This window comes from Populus nigra, chromosome 16 (assembly GCF_951802175.1).
Source record: "Populus nigra chromosome 16, ddPopNigr1.1, whole genome shotgun sequence".
Taxonomy (NCBI): domain Eukaryota; kingdom Viridiplantae; phylum Streptophyta; class Magnoliopsida; order Malpighiales; family Salicaceae; genus Populus; species Populus nigra.
The window spans coordinates 10,013,274-10,036,121 of NC_084867.1; the positions used below are offsets into that span (position 1 = coordinate 10,013,274).

At 34.2% G+C, this 22,848-nt stretch overlaps 3 protein-coding genes across 4 annotated transcripts; 1 reads left to right on the top strand and 2 right to left on the bottom strand.

The window, feature by feature from the left end:
• Positions 1-4,305: 4,305 nt before the first annotated feature.
• LOC133675422 (plant UBX domain-containing protein 10-like) lies at positions 4,306-6,845 on the bottom strand. Its single transcript, XM_062096791.1, has 4 exons — positions 5,793-6,845; positions 5,292-5,525; positions 5,029-5,211; positions 4,306-4,940 (listed from the first exon to the last, which is right to left on the bottom strand). The coding sequence occupies exons 1-4, from the start codon at positions 6,351-6,353 to the stop codon at positions 4,713-4,715; spliced, it is 1,206 nt and encodes a 401-aa protein (XP_061952775.1). The 5' UTR covers positions 6,354-6,845; the 3' UTR covers positions 4,306-4,712.
• A 3,789-nt stretch (positions 6,846-10,634) lies between these two features.
• On the top strand, positions 10,635-14,097 carry LOC133676211 (protein neprosin-like). Its single transcript, XM_062097832.1, has 7 exons — positions 10,635-11,333; positions 11,448-11,534; positions 11,636-11,848; positions 12,348-12,512; positions 12,598-12,651; positions 12,744-12,890; positions 13,475-14,097. The coding sequence occupies exons 1-7, from the start codon at positions 10,941-10,943 to the stop codon at positions 13,850-13,852; spliced, it is 1,437 nt and encodes a 478-aa protein (XP_061953816.1). The 5' UTR covers positions 10,635-10,940; the 3' UTR covers positions 13,853-14,097.
• An 894-nt stretch (positions 14,098-14,991) lies between these two features.
• LOC133676298 (arginine-specific demethylase JMJ20) lies at positions 14,992-20,782 on the bottom strand. Of its 2 annotated transcripts, XM_062097954.1 has the most exons (9): positions 20,447-20,782; positions 20,019-20,189; positions 18,975-19,137; positions 18,701-18,818; positions 18,145-18,214; positions 17,975-18,055; positions 17,180-17,236; positions 16,967-17,078; positions 14,992-15,919 (listed from the first exon to the last, which is right to left on the bottom strand). In XM_062097954.1, exons 1-9 carry the CDS (start codon positions 20,654-20,656, stop codon positions 15,435-15,437), a joined length of 1,467 nt encoding a protein of 488 aa, XP_061953938.1. In that variant the 5' UTR covers positions 20,657-20,782; the 3' UTR covers positions 14,992-15,434. The 2 variants fall into 2 exon arrangements, with proteins under 2 accessions (XP_061953938.1, XP_061953939.1); XM_062097955.1 differs by lacking the exon at positions 18,975-19,137 and having other exon boundaries at positions 20,066-20,189.
• Between the last annotated feature and the right edge of the window lie 2,066 nt (positions 20,783-22,848).

Sequence of the window (22,848 nt, forward strand, 5' to 3'; positions counted from 1 at the left end):
TATGGCCACATTAGCCCAGGCCATCAAGGAAAAACAATTTCAAAACCCTAAAAAAGTTGATGATCAATCATGATGATGGTTATATAGAACGATGATGTATCAGGAGAAGAAGGGGATGCAATTTAATATTTTTCTTGAACAATGTTGTACTTTACATTTTATATATATATATATATATATATAACAAGAAAAACAATACTTGAACTGCAAAAACTTATCAAATCAATATTAACTGATTAAGTTCTAAGTTTGATTCTTATACGTAACCAGTTCGAGTTTTATAAATCTTAGGGTTACTGGAGACTTACATAGTCATTAACTTCAGGGCCAGTAGGATTAGTGGAGGTACGCGCAAGTTAGCCCGGACATCCACATTAATAAAAAAATCATTTTTTTTCAAAAAATAAATCTTATTGAACTAAATATAGATTCGTGTATTATGCTTTTTTTTTAATTATTAGATAAACATCAAGTTTGTATTAAAAAGCAATATAAAAATATTATTGAAATTTCACCAAACTGATTAATTAAGATTGTTTTTTTGATATAATATTAAAATTTTATTAATTAAAAAATAACAAATTTAAATAAGTGAACATAATATCAAAATTTTGTTAATTAAATAATCATAAATTTAAATCTCATTAATTCTATTTTTTAAAAACTAAAATTAATTAATAATGTGATGTAAATCCTTTTAAGTTTCAAGCTTGGAAAATAATATAAAATTATTTTTAATTATTAATTTAAAATTCATAAATTTAAATGCTTATTTGACAGACGAACCTAAGATAATTATATTAGTAAACTATAGTCATTCATTTCGTAGGAGCCAATTCCTTGCATTCAAAATATTTTATTTTTTTTATGGTATTTTTTTATTTGAAAATATATTAAAAAAATATTTTTTAAAAAAATTAATTTTTAATATGAGTATATAATTTGATATGGAAACCACTTCTTCATTAATTTTACATGAAATTGACACGACATCATCGACCAAGAGGACCATGGCCCTGCTGTACCTAACCACCGTATACAGTAACACCTTTCGTTGGACCATCTCTTTGCAAGCTATATTTTTGAATATTATTCTCTTTTTTTTTTGGGGCCCACAGAAATTCGCATGCTTATTGTGAGACAAGAATGTTGTTTTCCAATGTAATTAATGCCGCGCCAACAGTACATATTTGTTAGCTTCTTCGATTTGATTTCTCTGGAGGGTTTCTGTATTGTTATTTTCATTACCCAATTATGATTAAAATTTTAAATCAATTTATAATATAAAAAAAGAATGCTAGGGTATCTATTCAAGTCTTTTCTTCTCATCTTAATTATATGGCAATAAAACAAATATAGCAACAACAAACTTGAGAAAAATTATATAAAAAATAAAAAATTGATATTTCATATGCATATTGGGTTGATATATAATTATTTAGAAAACAATTGTTAGTGTTACTATAAAAGATATTAATATTGTTTAAAAATAATGGCATAACTTGATAGTTATTTAAACATCATTTAAATAAATTTATTTTAAAAAATCCAATCTTAAAAAATTAGAAGAGAAAATTTTTTTTTTTTTAAAAAAGCCAGGCATACATGGTTGGAAGAATGAGCCTGTACATCCGGTTCGCATTAAAACCCAAGTACACTTGAAATTGTTTTCTCTTTGAAGGCATAAAACCTATTTTTTTAAAACTAGATAGACGAAGCCGTCCATGTGCGACCTTTTACGATTATTGGAGGGGCTCTGATAATTAAAAAATTAGGGTTCAAGTTTTTAGACCCTACAAAACTTAGATTTCAACCTTTTTTTCACTCAAAAATATGAAACAAAACTTTTATAACCTTGTTTCTAACAAAAAAATACATTCTAATTATTCTAAAAACTTAAAATCAAACAAGATAGTTCAAGAGTTCCCTTCTCAAAATTGAAAGTAGAAACCATCTAGATTGAATCCATGAAAGAAAGAACTAAAGCACGTGGTGTTTTTATTATAGTGTCAGAACAGTATGGACTGCCTCATCATTCATCATGGATTAGAGCTTTTGGCTATCAAAGTTTTTTTCTCTTCAATTTGATCCTTTTAATGAAAAATTGATTGCCAATTGCTTCTAATTTTTTAAGAAAGGAAATAATTCAAAGATAGAGGACCAGAGTTAAAAACAAGAGAAACTTAGATGATGCTTTTAAAATTAGCATAAAAAACTATCTTCTATCCTCTTGCATCACCATGCATGGATACATCTTTGCATTAGTTTTACTTTTAGAAAAAATATGACACAACTTGTCGAGTAGTGCAAGCCCAGAATCTAGTAGTCACTATAATTGAAGTTGTTGGTGCCAAAATATCTCCACCCAAGATTTTTTTTTCTCTTTAGAATTCTTGGCAACTTTATGATATTTCAACATTTAGAGACTAAAACATAAAAGAAAATAAAGATTGGGATCAAAATAAAACAATTTAAAAACAGAGGGGATCAAATATTATAAAAATCTAAAATTGAGGAACTAAAGTATAGATTTTACACGCATATTGAACAGTACACATGGAAAAAAGGCTTTTAGTTATTTTTTATAATATCAATTTGATCTTTGTTTTTTTAATTTTTTTATGATAAATAAAAATGCAACAATGCAACAAATCAGCATGCAATCTAATCCTAGAACAATCTCTTGGAGCTCGGGCGGTTTTATCGCACAACTCAAAGAAGAAGAAAAAAGGGACAAAGATGACATTTTTTAAGGATCAAATTGGAAGGAAAAAAATTTAATGATCAAATCAAAAGAAACAAAAAACTTTCCTTTTTTACTTATAGAACTTATTGTTAATACTTTAAAATATCACCATATAAAACAAAATTTATTTAATGTTTAAAATCGATACCATTTATTTTTATTCAAATATTTGATAATTTAATAATAAATAAAGTACAATAAAAGCATTTAGAGAATGCTTAGGGTGCACGTTAGCTTTTGCCAAGGAGAACAACAGAAAGGGTATTGATTTAATATTGAATTTCTTATTTGGAGATCGGTGACGGCGACGGCGACGGCGACGGTCAATAAAATACAAGGGTATAAGCTATAGTCTGGTGATACAGACTCCATTTTCTTAATCAAGTTAAGAGCTTGGTGATCTCTGCACATCATTCAATGCCTGAGGAGAAAGAAAACGACAAGGGAATAAATTAAATACATGTCGGTGTGAAGTTACTGGGCTCCAAATCCTAACCTGTTGACTTAAATGCGCCATCGAATTCATCATTTAGACGAAAGTAAAGTGGTAGAGGAGATTTTATGCGTCTAAAGATGAAAATCCTGCGAGCAGAATGTCAAGATTATGATTGCAAGTTAGATCTCGATCATAACTTGACTTTCAAGACAAGTATTTTTCTGTTCATGCCACTTTCTTTTATTCTGTTCATATTTGACAGATGCATCATGTTATCCATATATATATATATATATATATATATATATATATATATATATATTCTCAATTTGGGACCTTTTGTGAAGTTAATTTATTCTCTCCCAATGGCTGTAGAGGAGATATCTAGCAACTACCCACTAAGCAATTCCTTTCACTTTCCAATGACTGTATTCTTTCACTTTTTCCAAGTAGGTTCAAGAAGAATTCAGCCCTTTTAATCTAAGTTTCCACCATGGGAATCATGTCTTGGAAATATGCTTCCAGATAAATTTGACCCAGATGTCATTAGCTTGCGTTGTCGTCAAATCCAGTCTTCATGCCCTTGATTTGCTATCTGGTTCACACTGTTGGAAGGCAAAATCCTGACTTTTTAAAGCTGGTCGGTGATTAAATGTAGTTAGTTTTAAAGAATAATATAAATTATATTTTGAAATTTCATGTAATAGTTTAAGTTATTGGGTTAAGACTTGAGATGATTAATTTTTAATTAACATGGTATCAGAGTTTTGATAACTAAATGATTACGAGTTCGAATCTTACCATTTCATTTATTTAATAAAAATTAAGTATAAAGTAATGTAAGCTGAGAATGATATAAGTTACATTTTAATATCTTAGTTAACAACTTGAGTTATTAGATTGAGATGGTTATTTGATAATCAGGCAGAGAAAAGAACAGATTTCATGATATAGACAAGCTTATCCGGTACTATTTAGATAAAATTCTACTACGTACGACATGAATGCAGTGATATATCCTCACCGTATCAGATTCATATCTTTGAAGGAAGCATAAGGTTTATAGGATATGAACTTAATTCCTTCCACGTTCCAGTCTTGTTCATGATGTCTAACAGGAACAAACAACAAAAACAACAGTTTATTGTCTAAGTTCTTAATAACTGTAACTGTCTAGTTTCAGTAAACATCATGGACTGTTGAATATTGCCGCCAAGTTCTATACAAAATGTGGTGTAGGACCTACCGTTGCTATTGAAATTCACTCCTGGAAAACTTTTCTCCATAAAGACAGTAATTTCTTGTAATCAACTACTATTGTTGTACTTCATTATGATGTCATTTAGGACCAAATCGCAGTGGACCTCAGCTTAGAAGAGGTCTATTGGTCAATCATGAAAATGATCCAATATCTGATTTTTTTGTTGGTAATTAGTAAGTCGCATCATTGAGATGGAATTGTCATAAAGACATCATGACATATATGAAATCCTGAGTAAATTTCCTTGATTTGTTTCGACACATGTAGTGTCAAAGAAGCTCCAGGAAAAGGGTTGCTTTAGGGTGGAGGCCAGCATCTTTCAGAGTTATTCCCATCTGATCAACACTGTAGACTCTTCGAGGAAAGCTTGAGATTAATCTGTAGTTGCCAACGCCTGGTAGCCCTAATGAATCGATGTATCTGTAAACCGACTGGATCTTATCTGAGCAGGAAAAGCTCTGCTCTTTTCTTTCACCATTTGGAAACCTTATCAGAATCTGAAAAATCATCGAGTATTTGAATCATTATACTCAGATAATCAAACACTGAACAAGATTGTTTAACCAAAATAGAAGATGTTAATACCTGTGTTGCTTGAGAATCTTTGGACCCGTTAGCTGTTTCTCTAACAGTAGAAGCTTCTTTCGATTTACCAAACTGTTTCTGACTTGCATTCTGCCTTAGCTTTTCATAATTTACTTTATTTGAAGAATCAGCTGGTTTCTGAAATTTCCTCTCTGGAAGCAGGCTGTTGAGTTTTTCCTTTTCCTATAATGGAGAAAATTATGGTTCATTTTCAACTTAATTTTAGCCTTAAAAGTTCAACTTAATGTCATATAGGCACACACCTTATCTATCTTTAGAGCTGCAAGATATGCTGCGTCTTGTTCTTCTCTTAGTTGACGATCTGCTCTCATCTTCTCTTCCTCTTTGGCCCTCGCTCCTTTTCTCTCTTCTTCTATGGCCTTTGCTCTTGTCGTCTCCTTTTCCTTTGCTCTTGAATTGCCAAATGCCAACCCTTGCTCCTCCACTGTCCTCTGCAGAATCTCAACCAGCTCTGCTGGGGAAATCGGCCCTTCCATCTATAACAAAATCAATTCAGTCCTAAACCATCGCTAGTAGTGGATCACAAATATGCAATTTATGAAAAAGTACCAATAAAACTGTGGAATTTTAGTACTAGTAGCTATATATTTCATCTAATACTTAGGATATCAATTATATTTATATATTTTCTTTTTTCAATAACTCTCTCTATTCCTATGAGAAGATAAAAAGAGGATGCACCTAAATTTGAATAATCTAGTAAAGTTCTCAGGGCATAAATTTAACTTCAAATTCCAACCAACCTGTTGCAGCACTGCTATGCTATTGCCAGCAGCAGGAGCTATTACTGCACAACATGGAAAGCTTGCGGGCTGCAATGTTACAGCCATTTGCAAACCCTCTCCTCTATCAGCAAGTGCTCCCCAACAAACAAAGTTAGCATCAAGAAACTGGACCACCAACTCTGAACATAGAGTCTCCCAACAGAAAGAGGGAGTGAAAGGGTGCTGCGGAGAGTGAAGATACATGAACATAAACTTGTGCTCATCTTCTGCAGTCTTTAAGGCTTCCATGAATTGGCAAGCATAAAAGAAAGGATGTGTTGAGCCATATTGCTGCTCAAAAACGGATAGAAAGGTCCACTCTTCTGGTGCAATGAGGGGCTCTTGAGGAGGTTGCAATGGGAAGTTTGGTATTGGATTTTGATCTCTTCTACCTCCTATTCCTATGCGACCTATGCCATGACCTATAACTCTATAAAACCCCCCTGCAATACTCCTGGGGAGTTTCACCATACGTCGAACAATTCCATTGAAAGAAACCTCTCTCGTTGCTCTTGAACTTTCCCTCATTGACCATGACATTCTGCTTTATCTACCAGTATTCCTTAAAGAACAAAAATTAACGAAAAGGAAGCAACAAGAGAGGGAAATTTAGACTCTACTTGATTCGTTTTAATTTTCCAAGGCTAATTCCATATGGAGTTCTGAAACTGTATCTTTGAAATTTGTAAGATCACTTGCTAAAGATACTAATGGAATGTCAAGTTCTTGACGAAGGTTCAGGCATTTATCTTGCTGACAAGAGAATATATTGCTTTCAGACATTCGACTACACAAATACATACATAATTCCTTTCTTTTATTGAGCTTTAATCAAATTAGCATAAAGAACATCGCGCGAAAGAATGTGAAGATGCTTCCAACTATTCAATTCCACAAAGCTTGAACAAGATACCTTGCTTGTGATGAAATCCACCGTTGGTTTTAGAAGAGATTCCCATTATTATTGACCGTAATTAAAAAGGATTCAAAGATAGATAGAGAACATGGTGGATGAAGAATCAAATTCTTGCTCTTGCTACTTTTCTTTTTTATCATTCCAAATTTCAGGATTGTTCTATGCATCAACATCAAGACTTCTATGAGATACCCTTGCATAAGCAAGAGGGGGTGAGGTCTCAAGTTTGAGCCCCACCTTTGACAATTCAACTCTAATAAAATCGGACCACATCCATCCAAAACAAACAAACAAATGGAGAGTGAAATCGCATATTTTGGTCAAATTTTTAGTCTGAATTTAATTTGGAAATCCAAGTAAATTAAGAACCTGCAGAATTGTTATGAACCATTTATGTTATAGAAAGTGAACTCCTACCTACCAAATATAACCAAGTACAGTTGAGCTGTAAAAAGGCATCAACTTGTTGAGCTCATCCTGATCTAACTCGTGATTCTAAATAATAGTGGCTAGTTTTGCAGCACAAATGGCTATACCTGACGGATTGCTGGTGCTGAGAGTGGAGATTATTGTCCTCATCACTAGATTGGTGCCTTGACTATCAAGGGCTATACCTCAACTGTGCATTAATTTCTCCTCTTGGTTCTTTCTATTTGCAAGACAGTCTTATCTCAAAACATTTTCTAAGTGAAATGAAATGACTTCCCATCCATGATTGAGCAATAGGACAGAACTTGTCGAATAGCTTCATAATAAAAGCCCTGAATTCCTTCAATTATCCTAAGCATCATTGCTGCCTCATTTAAATTGTCAAATATGGTGGCAAAAGTTATTGAAATTAATGACTACTTTGGTTGATTGAGCAGATTGTTTCTGAAATTTCCAAGTATAGTTTCTTTGTTATCCATTTCATTTGAGAATAATGTTATCACAAGAACTTTTTGACCCACGTAGCCATATTGTGAAAGTGTACCAATAAACAATACCAAGGCTATAACCATCATGGATGATATATATCGATATAGCCATGTGATACTCTCCCAAAGCTTATGTCCATTCTTGCTAGAAAGGATTTCTAGCTTACCTTTTAGAAAGCTACAATATTTTCAGCTAATTCTTCCCCAAAAACAGTGAAAAGAGTTGTATATTTTATGTCACTGAGAAAACAACACATGGTCTCCACAACCGCAACAGATGACCCATTTCTTCAACTTCATCCATCAAAAGTAGGCTCTAAGATGTGGTGGTCTTGCTCAATTCGCACATTACTTATTGCTGGGGCAAACATTTCTCTACTAGGACCACATTGCAGTTGTGGTACGAAAATGAGTGATTGTGGCCTAAAAAACACAGAACTAAATAGCTTATTGCTGTATCTAGAACCCTCATCAGTCATCACTACCCAATTATGTGTTCATTATTGGTTTGTTGTTTAATACTTGGAGCCTATTTGGGGACTAGCACAGGAATGAAAAAAGAAATCGAAACGAGAGCTTAAAAAAAGGTATTTCACTGCAAGCTCCTGCTTCAGCCTTCAGTATATTGAGAGTAGCAGTTTTTGAGGCATGAAGTCACCATTTCATGTATTACTTTCATGTGAGCTTTGAATTTCTATTTATTTATTTATTAATTATTCTTCTGCTTTCAAAAAATCATGGCGTTGGCAGCCTTACTATGTAGTAGCAATAATCAATAGACATCATAAAATACCTTTCCCTTTTATGGATGCCACCAACACAAGTTTTAAGAAGATGATGTATCCACACAATACATGTTATAGCTCCATTCAATTTTATTTTTTTTAAGAAAAAAAAGTCTTGTGCACATTCTTTCTGGATTGTGGGGATGGAATCTATTCTCTTAGATCAACTTTACAAGGGAGCATGCTCCCACTCAAATACCTTAATAATCTCACCGCCAGTTGTTTCTTATGAGAGTGACCATCAGTGGACCAATATCCTTCACCAGTTTTTCTTTTCTTTTATTTCTTGCAGAGGTGGGTGTGACTGTGGGTGGATGGATGTGCTGTACGTGAAAAGAAGAGAGAAATAAAGTATAGGATAGTAAGCAATTAAAGCGAAGTATTTGAAAGTGGGAAGCACCATACCCCAGAACTCTATAAAGAGAACCAGGCTAAGGGCCCATGCTTTTATGCTCCTATACTCCATGTCAAGGCTGTAAAATAATCATGTTTTGTTCACTTTACTTCAACCTGCATGCCTACATTACATTAACTTAATTACTAATTGTACAGCATCTTCTGGTTACTCCTCTAAATCCTGTAACTATTAGCTTTAATCATGTAGGATGTCATGCTAATTTGAGATTAAATAGTATAACGAGACAGTATAGGAGGATTACTTAGAGCAACTCGACAACAGAGCACTTCGACCCCACTATCGTGTGATACTCCCTGGCCAGTATCAATCCTTGTTTCACCTTTAACAGAGATTTGAAGTTAATCACAGTCTGCCATGGTTAATTGACCATGACATCACATGACATAGATGGTGATGCCATTGCCATCAAGGGGACTGGCCTGGTGATTAAAGAGATAGGTCCCCCGTGCATGAAACATCCGAAATTCTTTCACCTAACTATAATGTGTGCCATATACACATATATTCCAGGTTCGATGGTGCTTTTCATACCAGAAATCGGTCTTGCAAACCAGATGATGGGTGGAGTAGCTTCTGCTTGGACATTTTACCATGACTGGTGCACTCCTGCAAAGCAAGGGTTGTCGAAGGTCACAGTTTTGAATACTAATAAGCAGAGATGTGCCTGTAGAAGTAGCTGAGAAGGGTAGGAGAGTGAAGCTAATTAACTTGGCTTTTATATATGGTTCTGTAAAGTAATAGTAGTTGGTCGGGTCTACCATGAAATCATCACAACAACCTCTTTCATTGTCCATAATTTGATATCAAGTCAAAAGGGATTACTCGTTATGAACCATATAATCCATCATCATGAGTTCTCTAACATTCGGCCCACCAAATCACAAAAGATGTGCTGTGAATGTTTTTCCCGCTTGGTGGCAAAGTTAACCGAAGGATTATCATCGGTTCAAATAATTCGGTTTGGATCAAAAAACCTAATTAAATTGATTTTTTTTTTAATTTTGAACTGAATTGAATAACTGAATTGGCCTTTTTTTTAAATCAAATTAGCAACATGGAGTTGGACTGTTCTTTACAGGTTTCAGTTTGATGAGTCCTTAGTTTTTAGTGATTTTTTTCCGCTTTGATTTAGTTTAGTTAGTTTTTTTAGTTTTGATTTCTAAAGTCCAAATTAATCCAAACCGAGTTTTATTTTAAGTTCTTTTAATTGAAATTATACAAAAAATTTCATAAACCATGATTGTATTAATTTTCCCACGCCTAATGTTAACAGTACAATGAGTAATTCCTTCTTTTTGAGTAAGTCCAATGGTTGAATCCCCACCTTTATATTCCAAAAAAGAGCATAAATATGATCACAAATCTACTGGGACAATATTGCTAAGTGATCATACCAGCTACTTGCAGACATTTGAAGCCGCCTGGAAGTGGAATGATCCACTAAGAACATTTCATCAGGGTTAGAAAAAAAGGGAGACATTGTTAGAAAAACAGAATGAAGTGTGATGCCCACTTTTGACATAATTGGAAACCTTTGCTTAACCTGGTAAGAAAAAAATAGGAGGAGGAAAACAAAAAAGAAGGTCCAAGATTGAAACCAAATGTGATGTGTGATTCTCTTTTCTTTCCCTCCTCGGAATCATACCAGGGAATAACACGCTGCTAGATCCATCTTTGCTCTCATGAGATTTACTGCTAGTTTGATATTACGGCAGTAATTCTTTTTCAAAGTCTTTTTTCTTTTTTTTTCAGAAATGCATGGATATTCTCTACCATGTATACACCAATTCTTGGCTTGTTAATGAAAAAGTTTGATAGTTGTTTACTTTGACCACAACCTGCTATGGTTAAAACTTTTACTAAAGTACAGGTCTGCCCAACTAACTAGGTGGTCTATTTTAATAAGCTCAAGCCTGCCTGAAGTTTATTGTGTGTCAGACAGTCCACACAAAACCAAGACAATAGAATCTGAGATAAAGGAGAGAAAGTGGGTGTGGGTTTATATTTATATATATATATTGGAAAACGGTGAACTAGTGAACAAACCAGCTGCAGTTTTCTTACTTTGAAGAGTGATTCTATTTTGTTGACATGAAGTTAGATTCATTTCCTTGGACAACACTCGAGAATTTTGAGCCATTTTGTATTCTTCACACAACAAGACAACCCCAATGTATACAAACAGTAGTTGTTTCTGCAATAAAAACAACAACAATACAGAGACAACAACGACACAGACATTCCAAGAAAATGGCTGCTTCTACTTCTCTTAGCACTCACCCAATGATACCTATTTTTGTTGCTTTCCTCCTTGTTTTTGCTTCTTCTGTTTCTCCTGTCTTGTCGTCACCAGCTCTTGTGTCGGATTCCGGTAGCCGGCTATTAGCCAATCAAACTTTCAGGCCAAGTAAAGAGGTATTGAGACTAAGGAGAGCCAATGCTTATCTCAAGAAGATCAACAAGCCTGCGGTCAAGACAATTCAGGTGCTACTTTCTTTTGACTTCTCAGTTTTTTCTTTCCCTGGAATGTTAGTTGAGTTTCCCTGGTTTTGTTGTTCAAGCTTTTTAGTGATCTGGCTCCTTGTTTTTGTGCTTTAGAGCCCTGATGGTGACGTAATACATTGTGTTTTATCTCATCTTCAACCAGCATTTGACCATCCAGAGCTTAAAGGAAAGAAACCCCTGGTAATTTTTCTGCTTTCCAGATTTTTTTTCCTTCTTGATGTTTTGTTGGTATTTGAAAATCTCATGATTCTGATCTTCCTGATCTATTTACATTGATTCAGGATCCACCAGAGAGACCAAGAAGCAATGAAACAAGAGAGACAGTGGCAGAGAGCTACCAGCTATGGACAGATTCAGGTGAATCATGCCCTGAAGGAACTGTTCCAATAAGAAGAACCACAGTAAAAGATGTTTTAAGAGCAAGTTCTGTTAACAGATTTGGCAGAAAATTAAGAAGACATGTAAGACGAGACTCAACAGGGAGTGGTCATGAGGTTAGTTAGTGTTGGCAACAAGAAATTGCATATTCTTAAAGCAATATCATTAGTGGAACTGTTCAACAGAAAAAAATGATGAGCTCGTCATTCGATGAACATCTTCCTGGGTCATTTTTTTTTTCTTTTTCTGTGGATTTGTTAAGCCATAATCTTGGTCATTACTCGCTGGAAAATCTTTCATTTCTAGTTATTCTCCACCAAAAAAGACGACTTCTTTTCTTTTTTTGGTTAAAAGGGCTAATTTCATTTCCATTCATTTTCCTCCCAAATTAAACAGTGAATAATGACTTGGTGAACAAAAAAAAACAAAATAAAAGAGTGGCAGGACATTAAATGCTGAAATTGTTTCAAATTACAGAGCACTCTGCCATATGTCACAAACATTTATTTATTGCACCGAAAAAGGACAAAAAAATAATGGACCTTGAAAAATGCTCTTCATGTGCTCATAGAATTATCCTAGTATTGATATTGATAATGTTATGTGTTACTACAGCATGCAGTTGTTTTTGTTAATGGGGATCAGTATTTTGGAGCAAAGGCAAGCATAAATGTTTGGTCACCTCAAGTAACCAGTGAATATGAATTCAGCTTGTCACAAATTTGGGTCATCTCTGGTTCTTTCGGCAATGATCTTAATACCATTGAAGCCGGTTGGCAGGCAAGAATTTTCTTCATACTCTAGAACATGTTCAAAAAATGGTCTCAATCATAGGGTTTCTAAGAATATCTTCATGTATCTTCAGGTTAGTCCAGATTTATATGGAGACGGTTATCCTAGATTCTTCACGTACTGGACAGTAAGTCTTGTTATTTGGCTTTAACCCTTAAGTTCCTTCCATAGTTTAAGGAAATGTGAACTAGTGCCTAACTGGAATTGATGGTTTCGCAGACCGATGCATACCAAGCTACTGGATGCTATAACTTGCTGTGTTCTGGATTTGTCCAAACCAACAACAAGATTGCCATTGGAGCTGCAATATCTCCAAGGTCATCTTACAATGGCAGGCAATTTGATATTGGCTTGACGGTTTGGAAGGTGAGCTTTCTTGGTCGCTGAATGGTTGTTGAGAATCGCCTACAGTAGTGCATTATTTTAGTTGATTCTACAGCATGAAACTTTCAGCTTGAAGGTAGTTCTTACAGTTAACTCGGTAAACTTTATACTTTGCTTCCTTGTAATGAGAAACAAAACAGCATCATCAGGCACAGTAACTATTGATTATTAAATTGTAATGATCTCTTCTTTTATTTTTAATTGTCAAAGGGTTTTTACCTTGACCGGGGGGGGGGGCAACTTTTCTTTGACGTCTTTTTTATTAGTGTCATTAATAGCTCGACCCCAACTGGCTTTAGGGTCTTAGAGGGTAAAGCCACAGAGTTTCTTCTTCTCTTGTGTTTCATCTGCATTTTCCGTCTTACTGTTCTATTTACTGTATACAAATTTCTATTTGTGTTGCAATTAACGCTCCATGATAGGACAATTTGGCTAACAAGGAAAGTTCATCGTGTTGGCCAAGAATGTGATCAATCACATTGCGAGATATATAGAGAGAGAGGACTTGAGGTGATGATACACAAATCATTTACAGTACTAACATGGACAAATATATATTGATGTAGGACCCGAAGCATGGGAACTGGTGGCTGGAATATGGATCAGGACTCCTGGTGGGATATTGGCCAGCATTTTTGTTCAGTCACTTGAGAAGTCATGCAAGCATGGTACAATTCGGAGGGGAAATTGTGAACACGAGATCAGCGGGGTACCACACATCAACACAGATGGGCAGTGGTCATTTTGCAGACGAAGGATTTGGAAAAGCATCCTACTTTAGAAACTTGCAAGTTGTGGATTGGGATAACAATTTGCTGCCTCTAACAAATCTTCATCTCTTGGCTGATCATCCAAATTGTTATAATATAAGGCAAGGCAGAAACAGTGTTTGGGGGACTTACTTCTACTATGGAGGTCCTGGGAGGAATGTAAGGTGTCCATGAAGATAATGAGATAGGATAGAGAGTACAAGCTATTAATTTTGGGTTTTTTTTAGTAATTAGTTGTATTTCAGGCGTAAGTTTGGGGCAATTTTACACTCTTTTTTTCTTAAAAAAAATATATATGCCCAATTTTGGGGATTTTTCTTTTCTTTTTTTCTTTCTTCCCTAACAGGAGAATCCCACTTCTGGGAATTATGTATATTTTAGGGAAATACAATTTGTCAATAACAATAGGTTGTGTGCCATCCGTTGACTCTTGCACTCTCCTTTTTTAATACCTACAAAGTATTTTAAAAATCATAGGTAAAAGCAGTAGAGAGGCTCGGCGCCCCCCTCAAATGGCAGAGACTCCCTTAACTACCTTGCAAGAGGCAATTGGCTCTCCCATTGGAGATGCCCACAAGGCATTGCTGCTAGCAATTTGAAAGCCCGCACTGTATCAAGGAAACTTCGACGCACTTGCCTCGTTATAGGCAATGCATCCATCCTTTCTTCAGGGCATTGCATGTGGGAGCATCAATAAAGAAAGCAAAGTTTAGGCCATACGGACTTCTCTTTGTACTACAATATCCTAACGTGCAATTCATCTTTTGGGGAATGGAATAAAATACAACTAAGTATGATGTAACCGAGTAGCCATTATAAAATTAGTCAAAGACAGCACCGTTAACTGCAGCTTGTCCTCTTCTCCAACCATGGATTTGAACTAACATTGATTAAATACAATATTATAATATTTTTCTACAACATCTTCTGTCCCTTATCATTTCTTGGAAAGACCTCTGGCCATAGCCCTTCCTAGACAGATATCCTTCCTCTAGAAAGTCAAGCTAGCAACCCCTTTATCTAATTCTCTCTCTGCCGATCCTCCACTGTAACAATCTAATGCACTTTTTTATTTACAATTATCAGAGGTGATGAAGAATTTGGCAAAACAGGCGTAGGCTAGAAATACGATTCCTTGTTAAGATTGCAATGACAAGGCTGATTTAAACGGGAAATGTATAAAAAGCAAAGAAACCAGCGTTATGTGGGGCTAAACCAAGTAAAGCAAAAGGTGGACAAAAGCTGGTCTCTCACGTGCCTGCCTTTCTTCCATTACAAGACAATGCACCATTTACCACTGAGAAAAGGAAGGGTAAAGAGAAAAACATCGAGTTCTTTCACTTTCTGCTTCCCACTAAGACGTACTACAGCAAACTTTGATTAATTCTAGCTGTGGTCTTGGGAGGTTAAACATTACAAAAACGTATATATTACAGGGATGCAAAGAAGTAAAACTGAAAAAGAACGAATATTTCCCCTGACATCCAAGTATTGATGACCGTGAGTGATAACCAGCTTTGGCTTTTGAGTTCCCCGTCTTTAGCTACATTGTATCAAGATACGTATATTCATCCCAGTTCTTCGTTTACAAATTGGGCTATCATGATCTCGTCTTCATCTCCTAATTTTGCAAGCAAGAATTTCCACTTCCTACTGGTCTTTCATATTGGCATGCAGCATAAGGTCAATATGGACCTCTCTCAATAGGTCTTTAAGCGCCAATAGTTAGCCCAGAGGAGAAAATTGTCAGGCCTGATCATTGATCTTCAAAGAGCGGCCAGTTGTTCAATCCAGACAACAAAAGATTTTCCTCACAGAAAGTAGCACCGAGTTTTGTTACAGAGTAGTCAATGAACTTAACAAAATCTTCAGGATTGCGTATATGAGAGCTGTAGTCTAAAAACTCAACCATCCAAGCTTTCTTTGTATCACAACTACAATTCTGTTGCTCGTGTATTTTCCCATATGCTCTGCCCACATCAATGAACAGTTTAAGAAAATTGGGATCATCTAACGTTTCCATCAGATCCAAGAAGAAGCCATGATTTCCAGCTACAACATCCATGCTTGTCAATTTCAATGCAATCCTCCGTATAGATGCTAAATTAAAAACTAAATGCTTAGCCATTTTAGACGAACCCCAGACTGAAATTCCTTCTTCTCTAAGTTGACAGTAGAGTTGGAGGATATTGGCCGAGAAGAAGCGAGATAGGAAGATAAAAAAATCAGAAAAATTCATTCCTGTTAAAAACAACCATTAGTAAACAGTGTAAGATTTAGATAACCTCACCAGGCATCTTCTACAGCTACAATTAGCATTATCACATGCAATGGACACAATAAAAGTTTACAATTGAATCTTGCATCCAAAAAATATGTCCCAACAGATATCTTGCCATTTATTTCCAATCAAATCAAGAATAGTAGTAGACATTGGCTTGGCAATGTTTCGTTTAAGCCATTGCTGCAGCAAGAAATTCATCTTCTACTCCAATTAATATTTTGAGCCAGTTCAAGCATTGGATAGATGAATAATTTCATACCATGCTTTGAAGATGCCATATTTCCTGACTCCCACTTACCGAACCTGGGGATAGAGTATATTTCAAGTTATACAGGCCTCCATTGAGCTGGCAACACTTGGACACTTGATGACATGCACCGTGTAAAATACCCCATAATGCAGGTCTTATTTCATGCCAATAGAAAAGAAAAGAAAAGAAAAGAAAGTTTGGACTCCAGCAGCAAAGACAACGTAGAGGAGCTTTTTCTTGGAAGCCAACATTTCCACGCTATAATGAAATACTAACCTACTTCCCTGTTTTGAAAAGCACTATAGGAATTTCATTCCAGCCCTATTTTCTTCAACCATCTTCATCGTAAAATCAGATCACAACTAAGACGGTGGAATTATTGTTACTTGCTAATTATTGTTGTAGGCCTACTTGGCCAAAACCTTTTTTATTTCTCACAGGAGTACTTTACTATTGCTTTTTAAGTGAACTGAATCGATAATTTCCTCTGGCCCACTGCGACTTTGACAGAATTTCTGTGCCTACCAAAGGTAGCCTGGCATAGTTCACAAGTTGCTAATACCAAATTGATTTTGAATAGAGAGTAGCAGCTAGTCACATTGGCAGATTAGATATAAACCTGATAACATTTTGCAAAAAAAAATAAGAAGCTAATAGCACAGGTGATCTGACCATTGAATTGGAAGAAAGGCTGTTATAAAAGTCAAAAGGACTCCAACAAGCATGTGTATGTATCTTCTTACAAATAGTTTACCTGTGTTAGCAGCAAGATTGCGTTGGCATAGACCTTCAAAATCATCACAGATATCACGGATGTCTTCTATGTACTCCTTAGCTTCCTTGTAGTCTCTCGAAAGCAAATCCAACTAAAGGAATGAGGAAATTAGTGAGACAAGGTTGGCTTCCCTAATTTTATTCAAAGTTATTTTTTCCTAAATGAATAATTTGGCTTTACTGCTGTACTTACCACCCATGAAAGATTATACGCATTGAACCAGTTGTGATTTATTGATATTGTATCTTCCTGAAATCATTTTTTGTAAATATTTTTCAATAAAGAAAACAATTAATAAACTCACAATTAAACAATAGTCCTATGTTAAAATGCAGTGTCCATCAAATCTGAATGATTAAGTCACATTTGACATCCATTGAAGACTAAATAAACAAGACATTAACCGGTCATGGCTGTACTGAAGTGTCCTCGGGGGATTTGGAGGCAGTCCCACCTTTCTGAAATTGTCAAAAAAGTGCTTTTATAGATTTAGAATGTGTTTGGCAGTGTGGTAGCAGTTGCTTTTCAAATAACTTTTTATGCCGAAATACATGCCAATGATGTTTTTTTATTTTTAAAAAATCATTTTTGATATCAGCACATCAAAACGATCCAAAACGTATAAACCATATTAAATTTTAGCAAAAAAAAATGAATTTTTTGAGAACGCGGTTTGCACTGCGTTCCCAAACACATTCTTAAACATGCAACCTTGTGGTTGCAAGCCCACGACTCTTAACATTACAGCAAGCAAGTTTCACACTGCTCCAGCCTAACTTGCTATAGTGTAAAAATAAGACAAAAATGCAAATAGAAACATGCTGGAGTTGTGCTCACAAGCCATATGATTTGGATCAAGAAGCAGTCCGATGTTTCTAGAATATCAAAAGCTTTTGGCTGTGAGAAGGGAATTAAGCATAAAGAAATCATGTTTATATATCCATATCATCAATAATAAGCTGAAACATAAAAGAGAAAGTAAGGTACCATATTATGAACTTGATGATACCATCCACTAGGTACAAAGATAATTTCATTCTGTTCTTGAGAGCACTCCAGCCAGATAGCCTGCACCCATGACATGAAAACACAGGCAGCATAAGTACAGAGTGTCTTTTAGGGAGCTGACAATCTGAAGATTGAGACCAGCGACTTACTTTCTTAAAACCTGGAAAGTTCGTTTCACTAACATCATCAAAAATATTATAAACACAGCTTTTAAAGCCCCTGAATCAAATGAAACAAAATAGGTAGAAATTAAAAGTTCCTTGTAATCATTCACATATTCATACAATACATACATACTTAGATGCTCTGTTCTGTGGTGTTAAGTTGTAGGGCTCTATAAATAAAAAAGAGTTTCCCAGGTAAGAAATTGTTAGAAAAGATCATGCAAGCCAGTTAGTTGCCACTTGCAATTCGCTGTGGCACACAGGTGTATAACTGCTAAGGTCAATGTTATTGTTTACTCTAGGCTACAGTCGACATGTGGACAAGAACCAATCCATCAACCATCGAAGCCCCATATAACTAAAGAAGATGGATGCTGTTGTTGTGTTTTAATTTCATCTAGTACCATAACTGAAAGTTCCATTTCAAGAGACAGTATTTGAAAGACAGAGGTCCTGATTCCAATCTACAACCAGAGCTAAGCATGGTGTGCTCTTTTAATAGCATGTTTTTCAAATCCATAAATAGGATGTCTATGCATACCTGTCAAAAACAAGATGACATTGAGAAGGAGGTAGAAAAAGCCATTTCTTCTTCCCACACACATTTGCTGACCAACTATATGACCTGAAAACATCAGCATGAAGAGGAGTCCAGGATCCTGAAAAGATGAAAAGGAAAGTAAATGTCTAGGTTAACATTCAACCAAAATAAATAAGGAAAGTAAATGTATGTGCTTACCAGAGATACAAATATGTTTACAATGATATTTAATCTAACAAGAAAAGGTAGAGGATTCATGACATCAATTAATGACCTTTTGCTCCCATATAAACAAACCGATAATCAGAGCAACTTATTCCATCATTCTCTTGACAAGTATCAGAATCATTATGCATGCGATAATGGTCGAGATACAGATTGAGCCAATCATCGCAAAAAAACAGAGGAGTTCTGTATGCTACATATTCTGGGTACTCCTGAGAATCAACAGCAAAGACGAGCAGAGAACAAGTGAGATATTCACACTACTAATGCTTCAATATATGCATCTTGGAGTGACTCTTAACATATAAAGTTGACATGATGTACAATTATTTGCCTTGCTAAGCAAAAGAAAAACTTTAAACCATGAATAGAGGGAATGGGGAGAGAGTTGGAAATGGCAAAATACTCACCCAAATACATGCATTGAGTTTTTTGTAGTATATATAATGACTACTATATTCCTTTAAGTTATTATTTTATCACCACAAACCAATTGGTTCCACATTCCTTGATTGGTCGGTTCTATATTTGATTGTATTATGATTGACAAGAAAAAATAATAGTCATATTCTAGAATGAGACAGTTACCAATGTGATAGGTGCCCAAAATGATTGCTCCTTACAACCCTATAATACCCCATGAGTCAATCTGACAACAGACTATCTTCTGAAGCTTCCTTAGCCTTCAAACAACTAAGCAAGTGCCACAAACAGGCTAATCTTTACCGTCATTGCTTACTTATCCATTCTCTGTAGAGTCTCCCATTTTAGAAGTTGCTTCTGTGCTATGAAGCCTACTGGAGTAAAGGCTTCAAAGCTTTCACTCATAATTAAAATGTATGTATCAATCATAGAATCAAAACTGGTCATTTGAAAGAGCAATCACAAAGGGTTTGTGGCTTATTGATGCTAATAATATACGTTAAGAATTCACTAAAACATTCATCTATGCCTCTACTCAATGAAATTCAAGTATTTGACACTCAGAATCCTTGCAGACGTGGTAACTCGGTCAAGTACATAATAAACACTAAAATCCCAAATGCAAATAAATAAATAAACAAATAGAGAAACTACACTTAAGAACTTGTACCGTTACAAAATGCCAGTCCTTTAAATATAGCACTAACTTGTCATTACCCTCTTGAAATGAATTTGATGCCCCACCACACTCTTTGGCATCAATCCAATGGTCAATAAACTCAGAAACAGTCATTTCTACTCTCTTCTGATCCGTAAATTCTCTAGTACCACAATCAGCAACCTAAGAACAATAACAAAACCAATATAGCACTTTTTAGCAGAATCAAGCAAAAAAAAACCCATTAAAAGAATAGCTTCAACATTCCCATTACATTAACATATCAAATAAAAAGCCCAAAGAAACCAACCCAATAAAACATACAAAACAAAACCAATAAAAAATGAGACTTCAAAAATTCACAGAATTCACAGAATTCTTATTCCAGTATGATAACAACATATGTAAAAGAATAAGTGAAATTTGAGAAGGTAAATTACCTGAACTTTGGAATTGCCAAAGTGAGTCGAGAAGAACTTCAAGTTGGGTTTTCCACTATCAAAGACCCAATCTTTGCAAGCCCTCCAATCATCCATTAAACCTGTTAAAACAACTGGTTGGTTCTTCGCTAAATATCTCTCCACAAACTCATTATAACTTATTTCTTTCCCATTCACCTTCTCTATTGACCCTCCAATTTCGATACCCATTTCTTTAATTTTCCTTTCTCTTTCTGTTTGGCCCCAGAGTTTCACACCCTGTGTTTCATTGATTCAGAGCCCCAAAACCCTGAACTGCATTCTTGTATTGCTTAATTAAACCAAAAATAAGACCACGACTAGATTTTAAAGGTCTTAAAACCATAGGTAAAGTGCATTTTAAACCCTTATAGTATTAAGAATATTTCATTTAGATCCCAGTCTCAGTTGTTTCACCATCGATAGTTTGTTCTTTTGAAGAACGTGTTATTGTTTCAATTCCAATTATATTATAACTATAAGAAAAAAAAAACTAATTAACTTGTAAAAAAATCATATGAACAAAATAAAATTAACAAACAACTGGAAAAGAAACCTAATTAACTTATTAAGTAAGAAAAACATGCTAAATTGGCACAAGGTTGGTGATAGCCTACACAATTTTTTTTATTATTTCCAATCTATTTTACAAATTTGGTATTGATTAGTGGCATATAATTATATAATAAGAAAATAAAGCAAACATTATAGGATTAATCGAAGTACGTGTAAGATTACCCGGACATCCACATTAATAATAAATAATAATAATAAATAAAGCAAGCACCCACTCATCAAGAAACAAATGTGTATCAAGGTCTTTTGTATTAACTTCATGAAATTATTGTGTATCATATAGCCTCGTTTGCAAGGATGTAGGTGAGTGATTTCCCCTTAAATAAACTATAACAGCTACACATTTATAAGTTTTGTGTGAACAAATAAATATACGTCGTTATCAATTTATAAACAATATTTTTAAATTATAAAAATAATTTTTTTTAATACTTGATTGACATTTGTTAACCTGCTATTTAACGATAATAATAATTATTCTGAGGGATGGATTTCAGCTTATAATAAATGAGAAAAACTCTTAAGATTTTATAATAATTGAATTCAAATTAAATATTATAATCAAATTTAATTATAGTAAAAAAAATAATTGAAATAATATGTGAAATAATTGCTAATTGTGGATTACTTGATAGAATTTTACTTGTATTATTAATTTGTCATATAAAGACTTTATGATTTGATTGTAACAAGCTTTAATAACCTTGATATGAAAATAAATTATAGAATGGAATTTTGGGGGGGGGGGGGATTTATTTTGTCTGTTGCTTGAAGCATGAACATATGAGAATAAGATTTGTATTCACTTTATTTTAAAAGCATTCTTTCCAATAAAAATATTTGATATATATTGCAGCTATAAAAAAATTAATGAGATATGAATCAATATAGTAATAAAATACGATGTGAGAAAACAAAAATTTGTCATTTAAGAATTTTTACTAATAAAAATTGGTGGATAATAAAGATATCAAAACTTAAATTATTAAATACCAAAAGCTGAAAATATCAATATTTTTGAAAGATTTGTTACTGGAATATTAATCAAATAACTTCCCAACTTATGGAGCGACTATAAGCAACAACTAAAACACAAACATAGACCATTTATCTTTGATCGGTCTCATCACCCATATTATCACTGAAAACACAAATAGAAAAGAGTTTTAAGAAGATGCCACCCAAGCAAACTTGATGGAATGAAGTTCAAATAAAAAAGGGTATGACAATAAATTTAATAACAATAATAAATCCAACTACAACAATTCTAATTCTAATATGTTCAAATCCAAACCTAATAATTTTAAGAAGAAAATGAACTGTTTTGTATGTGATAATTCTAACCACCATATACTTGAATGCTGAAATAGAGTGAGAAATAACAATCCTTCTAAATCTAAGATCTAGATAGTCTAGGGAGAAGACATTATTATTGCGATTGTTTCTTGAGTTAATATAGTGAGCTATGAGAAAAATTGGATGGTAGATCTACTGTCACTAGGCACATATATGCAAATAAATAATTATTCTTCCCTTATATATCTTTTGAGGTTGGAAAAGAAGTGGTTTATATTTGAGACTCGAGAACTATAAATGTTCTTGGTAAAAACAAAGTCCTTATAAAATTAACTTCGGGTAAGACATTAACTTTGAATGAGGTGTTATATATTCCTACTATAAGAGTAAATTTGATCTTTGTGGCTTTGCTGGGAATAAAAATAATATATTTGTAGGGAAATAATATTGTAACCATTACATTTTTGCACATTAAAAAATAAATTTAGAAAAACAACAATAATAAAATAATT

Bases quoted from the DNA above. Each gene is read 5' to 3' on its own strand.
- LOC133675422 (XM_062096791.1), bottom strand. From the start codon at position 6,353: ATGTCATGGTCAATGAGGGAAAGTTCAAGAGCAACGAGAGAGGTTTCT. The intron at 5,526-5,792 runs GTTGGTTGGAAT...ATTTTGTTATAG, and splicing joins GCATAGCAGTGCTGCAACAG to ATGGAAGGGCCGATTTCCCC. The intron at 4,941-5,028 runs GTATTAACATCT...ATGATTTTTCAG, and splicing joins AAGATTCTCAAGCAACACAG to ATTCTGATAAGGTTTCCAAA.
- LOC133676211 (XM_062097832.1), top strand. From the start codon at position 10,941: ATGAAGTTAGATTCATTTCCTTGGACAACACTCGAGAATTTTGAGCCA. The intron at 12,652-12,743 runs GTAAGTCTTGTT...ATGGTTTCGCAG, and splicing joins GATTCTTCACGTACTGGACA to ACCGATGCATACCAAGCTAC. The intron at 12,891-13,474 runs GTGAGCTTTCTT...ATATTGATGTAG, and splicing joins TTGGCTTGACGGTTTGGAAG to GACCCGAAGCATGGGAACTG.
- LOC133676298 (XM_062097954.1), bottom strand. From the start codon at position 20,656: ATGGGTATCGAAATTGGAGGGTCAATAGAGAAGGTGAATGGGAAAGAA. The intron at 18,056-18,144 runs GTAAGTCGCTGG...TCATGGGTGCAG, and splicing joins ACTTTCCAGGTTTTAAGAAA to GCTATCTGGCTGGAGTGCTC. The intron at 17,237-17,974 runs GTACCTTACTTT...AAATGATTTCAG, and splicing joins ATCATCAAGTTCATAATATG to GAAGATACAATATCAATAAA.